The 16,534-nt window shown below is 42.9% G+C and overlaps 1 protein-coding gene across 2 annotated transcripts in view; it reads right to left on the bottom strand.

The window, feature by feature from the left end:
* Positions 1-16,534, bottom strand: part of LOC128646092 (rho family-interacting cell polarization regulator 1) — a 439,097-nt gene that overhangs the window by 41,284 nt on the left and 381,279 nt on the right. For both annotated transcript variants that reach the window (XM_053699534.1, XM_053699533.1), the window contains exons 17-19: positions 6,846-7,007; positions 4,612-4,770; positions 3,948-4,144 (exon numbers count right to left, since the gene is read on the bottom strand). In XM_053699534.1, the coding sequence (XP_053555509.1) occupies positions 3,948-4,144; positions 4,612-4,770; positions 6,846-7,007 (518 nt within the window). The remainder of the gene's footprint in view (positions 1-3,947; positions 4,145-4,611; positions 4,771-6,845; positions 7,008-16,534) is intronic.

Below are 16,534 nucleotides of genomic sequence, written 5' to 3'. Positions count from 1 at the left end.
GAAGCAACACCCAGACCCAAGGTGGAGCTATCCCTCTGCTTGTAAGCTTAGGGAGCTAGCTATAGCTACTAAGCCCACCTAGATCCTGGAGATGACAACGTCTCTCAGAACCCACTCCCAGCCGGGCCAGCCACAGCAACGGCAGGTCTAAAACAGGGGAACAGAAGAACCCCAAAACCAGCTCAAAGACGAGCGGAAGAATGGCCACAGCCAATCCAACAGAGCATGGGTGCAACCCGATTCCTTAGAACAGACAACAGGACCGTAGACCCAAAGGGTCTAGCAAAAAGGTCCAACTTAGTCTTGACACAGAGCCAGCAAGACTCCAAATGGAATGAACAACCCAGAGGGAATATCCCTCTCAGCTAAGGAAACTCACAGGTCCCATCTCCTGATCCAGGAGAAGCCCTAAGAAAAGGACCACATCTCCATAAAAAGGAGACTAAGCTCTCACCCAAGAAGGGGAAAGGGTTAAAAGGCAGCACCTTCCACAAGCCACAGGCTAAAGAAGAGCTCAATCCCCAACCCAGAAGCCCTGTTGAAAGTGATTCCCCTAAAAACTAGCCTGCTAACACGCAACCAATATGCAATAGGAGCAGCAGAGCCACTGCAAGTCCATTCACCTGCAGAGAAGTGAATTCATTGGATACTACAGCAAGCTGACAAAGGGGAACCGCCTAAGGTGCAAACCAAGCCCAATGAGCAACGGCCTCAGAAAACCTGGCCAACCAAGACCAGGTCAAGTACTCCGAGTAAAAGGACATAGCCCAAGTTTCCAGGAACTGAGGAACCCTGAACCAACCCTGGAGCCCAAGGTCTGGTAACAACCCACAACGGGATCCACAAGGGAAAATGCTGAGTGAAACTCAACAACCGGAAGCCCCAGGGAGAACAGGCCAGGACCCCCAATTGTTTAAACCAACAATACCCGCAAACTTAACACCCCATCTGAAATAACAACCCAGACCAAAGGGGATACTAATGCAATATCCAGATTAAACCGTATAACGAGAAAAACTTGCAAGTCCCGACCTAAGGATGAGACCACCCCTTGCCGAAGTCCCACACTCCAAAGGAGCTAAGGTGGTAAAAGTCGTACAACAAGACTAGAGCTTCTAGACTCACCAACAGCCTCAGGACAATAAGGAAAGGGGAAACCTTGAGTTCAAAACCACTCGAGCAAAGGCTGGTCTCCACATCACCTCCGTACAAGCGAATGATCACAGGGAGAGAGGGGCGCAAACCATCCCCCATTCCGGGAGGAACCCCACCAAGGAGACCATGCACAGTGTCCCTAACAGGGAACCAACATCTCCCAGGCCCCTAAAAGGAGACCTAACATGGAGACCTCAGAGGAAGATTAAAAAGTCTCAGAAAAACAGCTAGACAGTACACTCGATGTGCAATAGTTGCAGCTGGTTACATTCTGCAAACCATCCGCTGCAAGGCAGCTGAACTACCCTTCAAACTACTAGCTTCTGAGGACCAAGTCTAAAAGGACAATCCCCAAGCCTCAAAAGAAAAAGGCCAAACCGCTCCCTTGGCGGTAAGAAGGCGCTAAGCCCTCCAACTCTCCACCACGTGGGGGAAGAACTCTAGGGTCTGACAATACCAGACACAAAAGACAGTGACAGCGTAAACTCCACTGACCCAGTCATCCAAATTGAAGGCTATAAGGACTAAGACAACCCTTCCTTCCTGCCTTGCAAACCCACAGGTCCTCTAGAATGCTTAGTTTAATGAACAGTGCCACGTGTCTAAACAGTCACAAGACAGAACCAAACCCAACAGGACAAGCCTGCAACCCAGGTCCTAACCGTCAAGTTGCATAAATCCTCCCTCAGAGAGGAAGAAGGGACAGACAAACATAGGACTAACATGTCCCCACAGACACTTCCGCAGAAGTAACAGAGAGTATTGATCCCAGTTAATGATTCCCAAAGGAAAATAATAAACAAATTAAAATACATCCTAATCGGATAAAAAGAAAATATAAGGCAACCCATAGGTTAACGCCCAAGAAGAAAACAGGCCTACCGCAGGACCAGCCAAACGGAGCCCTAATCTTCCAAAAAACTGTGAAGGATCTCAAAAAGAACAGTCGGGAGATTACATCATCCCCACATGTCTAATGAGGTGCACCATTTGAAGCAGACTGAAAATTCCCATATCCGAGAAACATAGCCTCATTTAATAACTGAAAAACATGTCTGAGTAAGATGCGAAGTCGCAAGACTCTTTAACGAAAGGCACAACACTCAGGGACAGTTACACTTGCAGGGAACTGTACAGACCCTCCCCAAGGCGGAAGACCCGGGACAATAGGGCACGAGCACAATCATGCATAAACGTCTGGACTCTGCAGACGAATAATCTCCAAGAATATGTGGAAGCGAAAACGTGCTGCAACCTTCGGGGGGGGGGGGGGGGGGGAACAAGCCGCCCTGCATGGAGGGATAATCATAATCTGGGTTACTCGCATGTGTAGAAGTATGGAGCGGTAGGGAACTCGCCTCTTGGAGGACAGGACCCCCAGAGGAGGATGGCTCAGCTGACCCTTGATTCCCCGTGCCCAAGGAACCAGGCGCTCTAATACGGCACACCGAACATAACTAATTGACATGTGTCAACCAGGCCAATCCGGATTCTTCCCCGGATGAAGAATCCGAGTCTGAAATTAGAATAGTCTCAGTATCAGAATCCTCCATAACGGAGTCTGAAATTTGAACAGTCTCAGCATCAGAATCCTCCATAGCAGGATAGAGAATATCCCAATATGGACTATTTTAAGACAAAACAAAACGGCACCTGACACCCACAATGGCTTGGGCACTTAAAACCTCCTATGAACCAGACCCCTGCAAACTAGAATTTCTCCGTCGCCACACGGTCAGGAATGTGGAAATGGAAGACGGAACGTAATCACGCCCGGCCAGAAGGTAAACCGTATAGTCCAAAAATAGCGCACGCCCAACCATAAGGTCGCGTCACTTCCAAAGGACTATATGTTCAACGCCATGAGGCCATTTAACACTACACATAAGCAGATTGAATCACATAACAAACATGATTAAAAAAAAAAACGTTTCAATAACCCCCCTTAGGAGATATTAACCCTTGATTCCAAGATACTAAAAGGAGACTCACTGAGACCCTTAAGTTAAGTTAGTCCCGCAAGGTGGTAGCCTCTCGGGAAAACATTAGTACAGTATATTCACATAGAAAGAAAATGAAACAATCTTACCAGAATCTATGCCGTGGAACAGGAACACGGCCCTTCAAGTGTGACGGATAGTAGCATCGCCTCCGCAATGGACTTGAGAGAAGAAAGCAGGCAGCGGAGCGAAGTTAGACAACGCCGATTGCTTGAGGAACTGTTAACATGAGTCGGGATGGTTTTGCAGAAAGACTCTTCCTGCATCTCTGGACTAACTTTCATCCAAGCCCTCACTGAGAGACTGATAGGACAACTTAAAACTCCTGTCCCATGTCGAAGAGTACTACCCTCCATAAGAGACAAATTAAATTCTGACACTTCTCTGCCAACCTCCTAGGACGAAAGGCAAAGAATGACTGGGGGAAGGGGAAGTGGGACAGGTATTTAAGCCTTTGGCTGGGGTGTCTTTGCCTCCTCCTGGTGGTCAGGTTCTTATTTCCCAAAAGTAATGAATGCAGCTGTGGACTCTTTCCATTGAAGAAGAAAAGAGAGTTTACATAGGCACATTGTGTAAATTAGATATTCACAGAGGGAGGAGAAGAGAAACATTAGCAAAAATACATTTCACTGACAATATGCTAGTCAGACGGCTGAGGAATGCATCATCAGTCTTAAAAAAACAGAAGCAATCAGTTTTTAAAAAGTTAAATTTGTTTATTAGAGACAGTAAAAAGTTTGGCTAGTAATCAAAGGTAGGAAAACAAGTAAATATACAGCTACATATCCTCACCCGCTCTCTGAACTTCTGGTGCTCTGAAAAGCCTCTCAAGAGGGTGGTCACAGCGCTGATGACGCGGCTATTCCCGTTAGTGAGCAGCAAACTTAAAGCTTTGAATCCTTCCTTCTGTACTGTGCACTCCGGCACCCGCTTCAGCGCTCGCAGCACCACATTCTGGTCATCAGAATTCAGATTTTCCACAAAGAGCACTGGAAAAAGAGAAAATGCTAATATTATATGCATAATATATAGCATAGATTAACAAAGGGACATTGTATTAAAACAATGACGTTTAATTGTAATATTTTTCACTACTCACCTTGGAACTCAACAAAAATTGCAGCACCCCAGCTGTTTCCTTCTTAGGATTTCTCTGTGGCTCCAAAGTGGAATTTTATCTATGTGATTAACACCCCTTTGTGGGGATTAAAACAGAGTTCCAGGGTGAATAGTAAAAAAATAAAAAATAACAAATGAGAGGCTTATGACTAAGTGCTTTTTGTATTTTTAAAAGTTTTGGAATAAAGTCTACTTTTTAACCACTTATGAGTGCATGATATTGGAAGTATTCAATGTCATTTTTTCTAGTACAATGTGCCTTTAAGCAATGTGTGTTTTTACACACACAAACACAATCTACACACATATATACATACATAAATTAACCCTATTGTACCTTCTTTTGCCAACTCCAACATATAGGAGTCCAGGGAAGTGGTACTCAGATGCTCAAAGTGACTCCAGTATTGAAAGATGGTCACCTGTTCAACGTAAGCTGTCCGAGGACGCCTTGGCAACTTATGATCCAAGATGTCCTCTGCCAATCGCATAAACACTGCAATGCAAAGCACAGAGACACACATCACATAGGACATTTTACTTATCTTAAGAATTAGAAAGTGTTCCTAAATATAAATAACATTATATATATATATATATATATATATATACACACATACACACACACATTGTATACATACATATATATATATACACACATACATACATATACATATATATATATTTATATATATATATATATATATATATATATATATATATATATATATATATATACAGGTGGCCCTCGTTTTACAACGGTTCAATTTACACCGTTTCAGAATAACAACCTTTTTTTCCAGTCATGTGACTGCTATTGAAAAGCATTGTGAAGCAGTGCATTTATTAAAATAGCCAGTAGGTGGAGCTGTCCGCTTGTGTTGCAGTAAAGCCAAGCAAGCTGAAATTAATCAGTTTAACCAGATCTGAGCTATAGAGCAGATTTCAAAGGAACAAGATCTTCCTGTCTATAACTGAGTCCAGATTGGAATGCATAGAAAGAACTGTTTGCAGAGAAATGCAAGTGAAGTCTGTGTTGTGTGATTATTTTATTAGCTTTATAATGCTGTTTAGAAAAAGTTTTTGTTCATTTAACTTTAATTATATATTCTGTGTTGTGTGATTATTTTATTAGGTTTATAATGCTGTCTAGCATTTAAAGTCTTCATTTCAAAGCTTTTAAAATAATGTATTAGGTGTTACTTATGACAATTTTAAGAGGGGCCTGGAACCTATCTCCCTCACTTCCCATTGACTTACATTATAAACTGGGTTTCAATTTACAACGGTTTTGATTTACAACCATTCCTTCTGGAACCTAACCCCGGCGTAAACTGAGGGCTACCTGTATATATATATATATATATATATATATATATATATATATATATATATAGATACACACGCACACTATATATATATATATATATATATATTATACAGTGGATATAAAAAGTCTACACACCCCTGTTAAAATGTCAGGTTTCTGTGATGTAAAAAAATCAGACAAAGATAAATCATTTCAGAACTTTTTCCACCTTTAATGTGACCTATAAACTGTACAACTCAATGGAAAAACAAACTGAAATCTTTTAGGTAAAGGGAAATAAAAAACTAAAAATATGGTTGCATAAGTGTGAACACTCTTAAACTAATACTTTATTGAAGCACCTTTTGATTTTATTACAACACTCAGTCTTTTTGGGTATGAGTTTTTCAGCATGGCACATCTTGACTTGGGAAGATTTGCCCACTCTTCTTTGCAAAAACACTCCAAATCTGTCAGAATGCGAGGGCATCTCCTGTGCACAGCCCTCTTCAGATCACCCCACAGATTTTGAATTGGATTCAGGTCTGGGCTCTGGCTGGGCCATTCCAAAACTTTAATCTTCTTCTGGTGAAGCCATTCCTTTGTTGATTTGGATGTATGCTTTGGGTCCTTGTCATGCTGAAAGATGAAGTTCCTCTTCATGTTCAGCTTTCTAGCAGAAGCCTAAAGGTTGTGTGCCAATATTGTCTGGTATTTGGAACTGTTTATTATTCCCTCTACCTTGACTAAGGCCCCAGTTCCAGCTGAAGAAAAACAGCCCTAAAGCATGATGCTGACACCACCATGCTTCACTTTGGGTATGGTGTTCTTTTGGTGATATGCAGTGTTGTTTTTGCGCCAAACATATCTTTTGGAATTATGGCTAAAATTTTCAACTTTGGTTTCATCAGACCAGAACACCTTTTGCAACATGCTTTTGGGAAACTTCAGATGTGTTTTTGCAAAATTTAGCCGGGCTTGGATGTTTTTTTTTTGTAAGAAAAGGCTTCCATCTTGCCACTCTACCCCATAGACCAGATATATGAAGAATACGGGCGATTGTTGTCACATGTACCACAAAGCCAGTACTTGCCAGATATTCTTGCAGCTCCTTTAACGTTGCTGTAGGCCTCTTGGCAGCCTCCCAGACCAGTTTTCTTACATACATACACACACACACACACAAATATATACATACATACACACACATATACACACATACACAAACATACACACACACACCAAGGGCATAGGTCACCTACCTGCATCGGCAAGACCTTGCTGCTGTGCATTTATTTGCTCCGAGTAGTGTGAGCTCAGTGCTTGCAGGAACAAATCCAGTGAGCTGACATGGATGTCTGGGGGACGCGCACATTCATTCCACAAGGACAGCACACCGTCTTTAGAGGTGGAAAACTGTACAACTGAAGAGAAGGTTTGATTATGAACTGTGAAGATCATTTCCACAGATGAGGAGCTACATATGCCATTAATGTTAACTTCCTTTAATTTAGACATCCTTTCAAATGAATTTTAAGGTAATACCTATACGTACCTGTGCTGTCATTTAATCATACTAGAGGGGGATTTTAAGAGAGCAAAAAGCAGAGATAGCAGGATTTCGGATGGGCCAGGGGTACAAAAAAAATCTATGCAGGCTCTGTCGTGTGAAAATGGCAGTATGCCAAGTAGCCCAATTTAATTATGAAGGAATATTGAAAGGCAATAAATGAACAGGATACTGGTCCCTGTAAAATTACCTTAACAGAGAAAAGTGCAAAAAGGCTTAAAAGGGACAGTCAACACAAAAATGGATATTGTTTAAACTCATAGACAATGCCTTTACTACCCATTCCCCAGCTTTGCACAACCAACATTGTTATAATAATATACTATATAACATTTAAACTTCTAAAATTCTGCCTGTTTTTAAGCCACTACAGACAGCCTCTTATCACATGCTTTTTTATTTGCTTTTCACAAGAGACTGCTAATCCATGCGGGGCACATAGATAACATTGTTCTCACTCCCCTGGAGTTGTGCATGACACTGCACTAATTGGCTAAAATGCAAGTCAATAGATAATAAATAAAAAGTCATGTGATCAGGAGGCTGTCAAAAGAGCCATGGATACAAGGTAATTACAGTGGTTAAAAGTATATTAATATAACCGTGTTGGTTATGCAAAACTGGGGAATTGGTAATAAAGGGATTATCTATATTTTTAAACAATAACATTTTTTGAGTTGACTGTCCCTTTAAAGGGATATAAAACAGTTTAATTTTTGTAATAAAAACAGAATTTATGCTTACCTGATAAATTACTTTCTCCAACGGTGTGTCTGGTCCACGGCGTCATCCTTACTTGTGGGAATATCTCTTCCCCAACAGGAAATGGCAAAGAGTCCCAGCAAAGCTGGCCATATAGTCCCTCCTAGGCTCCGCCCACCCCAGTCATTCGACCGACGGACAGGAGGAAAAATATAGGAGAAACCATATGGTACCGTGGTGACTGTAGTTAGAGAAAATAATTCATCAGACCTGATTAAAAAACCAGGGCGGGCCGTGGACCGGACACACCGTTGGAGAAAGTAATTTATCAGGTAAGCATAAATTCTGTTTTCTCCAACATTGGTGTGTCCGGTCCACGGCGTCATCCTTACTTGTGGGAACCAATACCAAAGCTTTAGGACACGGATGAAGGGAGGGAGCAAATCAGGTTACCTAAACGGAAGGCACCACGGCTTGCAAAACCTTTCTCCCAAAAATAGCCTCCGAAGAAGCAAAAGTATCAAATTTGTAAAATTTGACAAAGGTGTGCAGTGAAGACCAAGTCGCTGCCTTACATATCTGATCAACAGAAGCCTCGTTCTTGAAGGCCCATGTGGAAGCCACAGCCCTAGTGGAGTGAGCTGTGATTCTTTCAGGAGGCTGCCGTCCGGCAGTCTCGTAAGCCAATCGGATGATGCTTTTAAGCCAAAAGGAAAGAGAGGTAGAAGTCGCTTTTTGACCTCTCCTTTTACCAGAATAGACGACAAACAGAGAAGATGTTTGTCTGAAATCTTTTGTAGCTTCTAAATAGAATTTTAGAGCACGGACTACGTCCAAATTGTGTAACAAACGTTCCTTCTTTGAAACTGGATTCGGACACAAAGAAGGTACAACTATCTCCTGGTTAATATTTTTGTTAGAAACAACCTTTGGAAGAAAACCAGGCTTAGTACGCAAAACCACCTTATCTGCATGGAACACCAGATAGGGCGGAGAACACTGCAGAGTAGATAACTCTGAAACTCTTCTAGCAGAAGAAATAGCAACCAAAAACAAAACTTTCCAAGATAACAACTTAATATCTATGGAATGTAGAGGTTCAAACGGAACCCCTTGAAGAACTGAAAGAACTAAATTTAAACTCCAGGGAGGAGTCAAAGGTCTGTAAACAGGCTTGATCCTAACCAGAGCCTGAACAAATGCTTGAACATCTGGCATAGCTGCCAGTCGTTTGTGTAGTAAGACAGATAAAGCAGAAATCTGTCCCTTTAGAGAACTCGCAGATAATCCTTTATCCAAACCTTCTCACAGAATCTGAAAACCCACGCTTTGATAGAATCAAGCGTTCAATCTCCAAGCCGTCAGCTGGAGGGAGACCAGATTTGGATGTTCGAATGGACCCTGAACAAGAAGGTCCTGTCTCAAAGGTAGCTTCCATGGTGGAACCGATGCCATATTCACCAGGTCTGCATACCAAGTCTTGCGTGGCCACGCAGGAGCTATCAAGATCACCGAGGTCCTCTCCTGTTTGATCCTGGCTACCAGCCTGGGAATGAGAGGAAACGGTGGAAACACATAAGCTAGGTTGAAGGTCCAAGGCGCTACTAGTGCATCCACTAGAGTCGCCTTGGGATCCCTGGATCTGGACCCGTAGCAAGGAACCTTGAAGTTCTGATGAGACGCCATCAGATCCATGTCCGGAATGCCCCATAATTGAGTCAATTGGGCAAAAATCTCCGGGTGGAGTTCCCACTCCCCCGGATGGAATGTCTGACGACTCAGATAATCCGCTTCCCAGTTTTCCACACCTGGGATGTGGATCGCAGATAGATGGCAGGAGCGATTCTCCGCCCATTGTATTATTTTAGTTACTTCTTTCATCGCCAGGGAACTCCTTGTTCCCCCCTGATGATTGATATACGCAACAGTTGTCTGATTGGAATCTTATGAATCTGGCCTTTGCAAGCTGAGGCCAAGCCCTGAGAGCATTGAATATCGCTCTTAGTTCCAGAATGTTTATCGGGAGAAGAGACTCTTCCCGAGACCATAGTCCCTGAGCTTTCAGGGATTCCCAGACCGCACCCCAGCCCACTAGACTGGCGTCGGTCGTGACAATGACCCACTCTGGTCTGCGGAAGCTCATTCCCTGGGATAGGTGGTCCAGGGATATCCACCAACGGAGTGAATCTCTGGTCTTCTGATCTACTTGAATCACTGGAGACAAGTTTGTATAGTCCCCATTCCACTGTTTCAGCATGCACAGTTGTAATGGTCTTAGATGAATTTGCGCAAAAGGAACTATGTCCATTGCCGCAACCATCAACCCTACTACTTCCATGCACTGAGCTATGGAAGGACGTGGAACAGTATGAAGAACTTGACAAGCGCTTAGAAGTTTTGACTTTCTGACATCTGTCAGAAAGATCCTCATTTCTAAGGAATCTATTATTGTTCCCAAGAAGGGAACTCTTGTTGACGGAGACAGAGAACTTTTTTCTATGTTCACCTTCCATCCGTGAGATCTGAGAAAGGCCAGAACGATGTCTGTATGAGCCTTTGATTTTGAAAGGGACGACGCTTGTATTAGAATGTCGTCCAAGTATGGAACTACTGCAATGCCCCTCGGTCTTAGAACCGCTAGAAGGGACCCGAGTACCTTTGTGAAAATCCTTGGAGCAGTGGCTAATCCGAATGGGAGGGCCACAAACTGGTAATGTTTGTCCAGAAAGGCGAACCTTAGGAACTGATGATGTTCTTTGTGGATAGGAATATGTAGGTACGCACCCTTTAGATCCACGGTAGTCATAAATTGACCTTCCTGGATAGTGGGTAGAATCGTTCGAATGGTTTCCATTTTGAATGATGGTACCCTGAGAAATTTGTTTAGGATCTTTAAATCCAGAATTGGTCTGAAGGTTCCCTCTTTTTTGGGAACTACGAACAGATTTGAGTAAAATCCCATTCCTTGTTCCGTCATTGGAACTGGGTGTATCACTCCCATCTTTAACAGGTCTTCTACACAATGTAAGAACGCCTGTCTCTTTATTTGGTTTGAGGATAAGTGAGACATGTGGAACCTTCCCCTTGGGGGTAGTTCCTTGAATTCCAGAAGATAACCCTGAGAAACTATTTCTAGCGTCCAGGGATCCTGAACATCTCTTGCCCAAGCCTGAGCAAAGAGAGAGAGTCTGCCCCCCACTAGATCCGGTCCCGGATCGGGGGCTACTCCTTCATGCTGTTTTGTTAGCAGCGGCAGGCTTCTTTGCCTGCTTACCCTTGTTCCAGCCTTGCATCGGTTTCCAGGCTGGTTTGGTCTGGGAGGTATTACCCTCTTGCTTAGAGGATGCAGAATTAGAGCCCGGTCCGTTCCTGAAATTACGAAAGGAACGAAAATTAGACTTATTCTTGGCCTTGAAAGGCCTATCTTGTGGGAGGGCGTGACCCTTTCCCCCAGTGATGTCTGAGATAATCTCTTTCAATTCTGGTTCAAAAAGAGTTTTACCCTTGAAGGGGATGTTAAGCAATTTTGTCTTGGATGATACATCCGCTGACCAAGACTTTAGCCAAAGCGCTCTGCGTGCCACAATTGCAAACCCTGAATTTTTCGCCGCTAATCTAGCTAATTGCAAAGCAGCATCTAAAATAAAAGAGTTAGCCAACTTAAGTGCGTGAACTCTGCCCATAACCTCCTCATATGGAGTCTCTCTACTGAGCGACTTTTCTAGTTCCTCGAACCAGAACCACGCGGGTGTAGTGACAGGAACAATGCACGAAATGGGTTGTAGAAGGTAACCTTGCTGTACAATAATCTTTTTAAGCAAACCTTCCAATTTTTTATCCATAGGATCTGTGAAAGCACAACTATCCTCGAAAGGAATAGTAGTGCGCTTGTTTAGAGTAGAAACTGCCCCCTCGACCTTAGGGACTGTCTGCCATAAGTCCTTTCTGGGGTCGACCATAGGAAATAATTTCTTAAATATAGGAGGGGGAACAAAAAGGTATGCCGGGCTTCTCCCACTCCTTATTCACTATGTCCGCCACCCGCTTGGGTATAGGAAAAGCGTCGGGGTGCACCGGAACCTCTAGGAACTTGTCCATCTTGCATAATTTTTCTGGAATGACCAAGTTGTCACAATCATCCAGAGTAGATAACACCTCCTTAAGCAGTGCACGGAGATGTTCTAATTTAAATTTAAATGTCACAACATCAGGTTCAGCCTGTTGAGAAATTTTTCCTGAATCTGAAATTTCCCCATCTGACAAAACCTCCCTCGTGGCCCCTTCAGATTGGTGTGAGGGTATGACAGAACAATTATCATCAGCGCCCTCCTGCTCTTCAGTGTTTAAAACAGAGCAATCGCGCTTTCTCTGATATGCAGGCATTTTGAATAAAATATTTGCTATGGAGTTATCCATTACAGCCGTCAATTGTTGCATGGTGATAAGCATTGGCGCGCTAGAAGTACTAGGGGCCTCCTGCGTGGGCAAAACTGGCGTAGACACAGAAGGAGATGATGTAGAACCATGTCTACTCCCTTCATCTGAGGAATCATCTTGGGCAATTTCATTATCTGTGGCAGTACTGTCCTTACTTTGTTTGGACGCTATGGCACAATTATCACACAATTTTGAAGGGGGAGACACATTGGCTTTCATACATATAGAACATAGCTTATCTGAAGGCACAGACATGTTAAACAGGCTTAAACTTGTCAATAAAGCACAAAAAACCGTTTTAAAACAAAACCGTTACTGTCTCTTTAAATTTTAAACAGAGCACACTTTATTACTGAATATGTGAAAAAATATGAAGGAATTGTTCAAAATTTACCAAAATTTCACCACAGTGTATTAAAGCATTAAAAGTATTGCACACCAATTTTCAGAGCTTTAACCCTTAAAATAACGAAACCGGAGCCGGTTACAGATTTAACCCCTATACAGTCCCAGCTACAGCCTTTGCTGTGACTTTACCAAGCCCAGAAGTGAATACGATACCAAATGACGCCTTTTAGGAACTTTTCCAACTGCTTTCAGGTCCTCACACATGCATCTGCATGTCTTGCTCTCAAAAACAACTGCGCAGTAATGGCGCGAAAATGAGGCTCAGCCTACAACTGGGAAGGCCCTTCCTGACTGGAAAAGGTGTCTAACATAGTGCCTGACGTTAAAAAACGTTCCCCAAGTTTATAAGTGTGAATTATCAGCATAAACATGTATAAAATGTCCAAAGAAAGCAATCGATTTAGCCCATAAAAGTGTCTACCAGTTTTATAGCCCATATTAAGCCCTTTATTCTGTTTGAGACTAAGAAAATGGCTTACCGGTCCCCATGAGGGGAAATGACAGCCTTCCAGCATTACACAGTCTTGTTAGAAATATGGCTAGTCATACCTTAAGCAGAAAAGTCTGCTAACTGTTTCCCCCAACTGAAGTTACTTCATCTCAACAGTCCTATGTGGAAACAGCAATCGATTTTAGTTACTGTCTGCTAAAATCATCTTCCTCTCACAAACAGAAATCTTCATCCTTTTCTGTTTCAGAGTAAATAGTACATACCAGCACTATTTTAAAATAACAAACTCTTGATATTAGAATAAAAAAACTACAACTAAACACCACATACTCTTAACCATCTCCGTGGAGATGTTGCCTGTGCAACGGCAAAGAGAATGACTGGGGTGGGCGGCGCCTAGGAGGGACTATATGGCCAGCTTTGCTGGGACTCTGCCATTTCCTGTTGGGGAAGAGATATTCCCACAAGTAAGGATGACGCCGTGGACCGGACACACCAATGTTGGAGAAAAAAGTACGTAATCGAAATCATTGTAATATGTATTATTCATCATTTTAAAAGGAATTTACCTTTTATTTATTTTAACTTTATTTGTGAAAGGTCCATTACTTCCTGTAACTGCCCCACAAGGGGACTGTGGTCTCTACAGGAAGGCAAAGGAATATCTTTTCCTCTGAAGTCTGCTATAGCTGCAGTCAGTTTATTGCCCATACTCAGTGGAGGACTTTTGCTACAAAATCATGTGACAGAAGAAGGTTTCTAATGGTAGCTCTCTTATCTATCCGTCAACAGAGGTTACACTGAGAATGTCAAGTGCTCGAGAACGTTGTTTGTTGTTATTTTTTTTAACACAATCTGTTTACTTTGATTTAAGATGCATTTTTCTATTAAGGGAGCACTGTTTCATATTCCTTTAAAGTGCTTTTAAACCCCCTCATTGTCTATGGTCTTGTCCTTAAATCAAAATTTTGAATTTATGAAAAATATTGGTTAACTAAGCAATGGAAAACGAAAGTGGGAATACATTTTCCATATAGTATTTTTTGTAGGAAATATATTTGCTGATGAAATATAAATTTGTTATCTTGGTTATACTACTTGCTAGAAATTCAATATTTAAAAAGGGATATGAAACCCAAAATGTTTCTGTTATGATTTAGAAAGAACAACAGAATATATGCTTACCTGATAAATTACTTTCTCTTGCAGTGTATCCAGTCCACGGATTCATCCTTTACTTGTGGGATATTCTCATTCCCTACAGGAAGTAGCAAAGAGAGCACACAGCAAAGCTGTCCATATAGCTCCCCCTCTAGCTCCACCCCCCCAGTCATTCGACCAAAGGTTAGGAAGAAAAAGGAGAAACCATAGGGTGCAGTGGTCCTTTACTTGTGGAATACCAATACCAATGCTTTAGGACACGGATGAAGGGAGGGAACAAGACAGGTACCTTAAACGGAAGGCACCACTGCTTGCAAAACCTTTCTCCCAAAAATAGCCTCCAAAGAAGCAAAAGTATCAAATTTGTAAAATTTGGCAAAAGTATGCAGTGAAGACCAAGTTGCTGCCTTACAAATCTGTTCAACAGAAGCCTCATTTTTGAAAGCCCATGTGGAAGCCACTGCTCTGGTAGAATGAGCAGTAATTCTTTCAGGAGGCTGCTGGCCAGTAGTCTCATAGGCCAAACGGATGAAGCTTTTCAGCCAAAAGGAAATAGAGGTAGCAGTCACTTTCTGACCTCTCCTCTTACCAGAATAGATAACAAACAAGGAAGATGTTTGTCTGAAATCCTTAGTTGCTTGTAAATAGAACTTTAAAGCACGAACTACATCAAGATTGTGTAATAGACGTTCCTTCTTCGAAGATGGATTAGGACACAGAGAAGGAACAACTATTTCCTGGTTAATATTCTTGTTAGAAACAACTTTAGGAAGAAAACCAGGCTTGGTACGCAAAACTACCTTATCTGCGTGGAACACCAGGTAAGGTGAATCACACTGTAAGGCAGATAATTCTGAAACTCTTCGAGCAGAAGAGATAGCTATCAAAAACAAAACTTTCCAAGATAACAACTTAATGTCTATGGAATGTAAAGGTTCAAACGGAACCCCTTGAAGAACTGAAAGAACTAGATTCAAACTCCATGGCGGAGCCACAGGTTTATAGACAGGCTTGATTCTGACTAAAGCCTGAGCAAACGCTTGAACGTCTGGTACCTCTGCCAGACGCTTGTGTAACAGGATAGACAAAGCAGATATTTGTCCTTTTAAGGAACTAGCTGACAATCCTTTCTCCAGTCCTTCTTGGAGAAAGGACAATATCCTGGGAATCCTAATCTTACTCCATGAGTAACCCTTGGATTCACACCAACAAAGATATTTCCGCCATATCTTATGGTAGATTTTCCTGGTGACAGGCTTTCTAGCCTGAATCAGAGTATCTATAACTGACTCAGAGAGCCCACGCTTTGATAGAATTAAGCGTTCAATCTCCAAGCAGTCAGACGTAGAGAAACTAAATTTGGATGCTTGAACGGACCCTGTATTAGAAGATCCTGCCTCATTGGCAGTGTCCATGGTGGGACAGATGACATGTCCACTAGGTCTGCATACCAAGTCCTGCGTGGCCACGCAGGCGCTATCAGAATCACCAAAGCCTTCTCCTGCTTGATTCTGGCAACCAGACGCGGGAGGAGAGGAAACGGTGGAAAAACATAAGCCAGATTAAAGGACCAAGGCGCTGCTAGAGCATCTATCAATACCGCCTTGGGATCCCGGGACCTGGACCGTAGAGAGGAAGTTTGGTGTTCTGACGGGACGCCATCAGATCCAACTCTGGGGTGCCCCATAGCTGAGTCAGCTGGGCAAATACCTCCGGGTGGAGTTCCCACTCCCCCGGGTGAAAAGTCTGACGACTTAGAAAATCCGCCTCCCAGTTGTCTACTCCTGGGATGTGAATTGCTGAGAGATGGCAGGAGTAATCCTCCGCCCACCTGATTATTTTGGTTACTTCCGTCATCGCTAGGGAACTCTTTGTTCCCCCCTGATGATTGACGTAAGCTACAGTCGTGATGTTGTCAGACTGAAATCTGATGAATTTGGCCGCCGCTAGTTGAGGCCATGCCTGAAGAGCGTTGAATATCGCCCTCAGTTCCAGAATGTTTATCGGGAGAAGAGTTTCTTCCCGAGACCATAAGCCCTGAGCTTTCAGGGAGTCCCAGACCGCACCCCAGCCTAACAGACTGGCGACGGTCGTTACGATGATCCACTCTGGCCTGCGGAAACATATTCCTTGAGACAGGTGATCCTGAGACAACCACCAGAGAAGAGAATCTCTGGTCTCCTGGTCCAACTGAATTTGAGGAGACAAATCTGCATAATTCC

Source organism: Bombina bombina, chromosome 1 (assembly GCF_027579735.1).
Source record: "Bombina bombina isolate aBomBom1 chromosome 1, aBomBom1.pri, whole genome shotgun sequence".
NCBI classification, from domain to species: domain Eukaryota; kingdom Metazoa; phylum Chordata; class Amphibia; order Anura; family Bombinatoridae; genus Bombina; species Bombina bombina.
The sequence above is the reverse complement of the archived record's forward strand: the minus strand, read 5'-3'. Positions and strand labels throughout refer to the sequence as shown.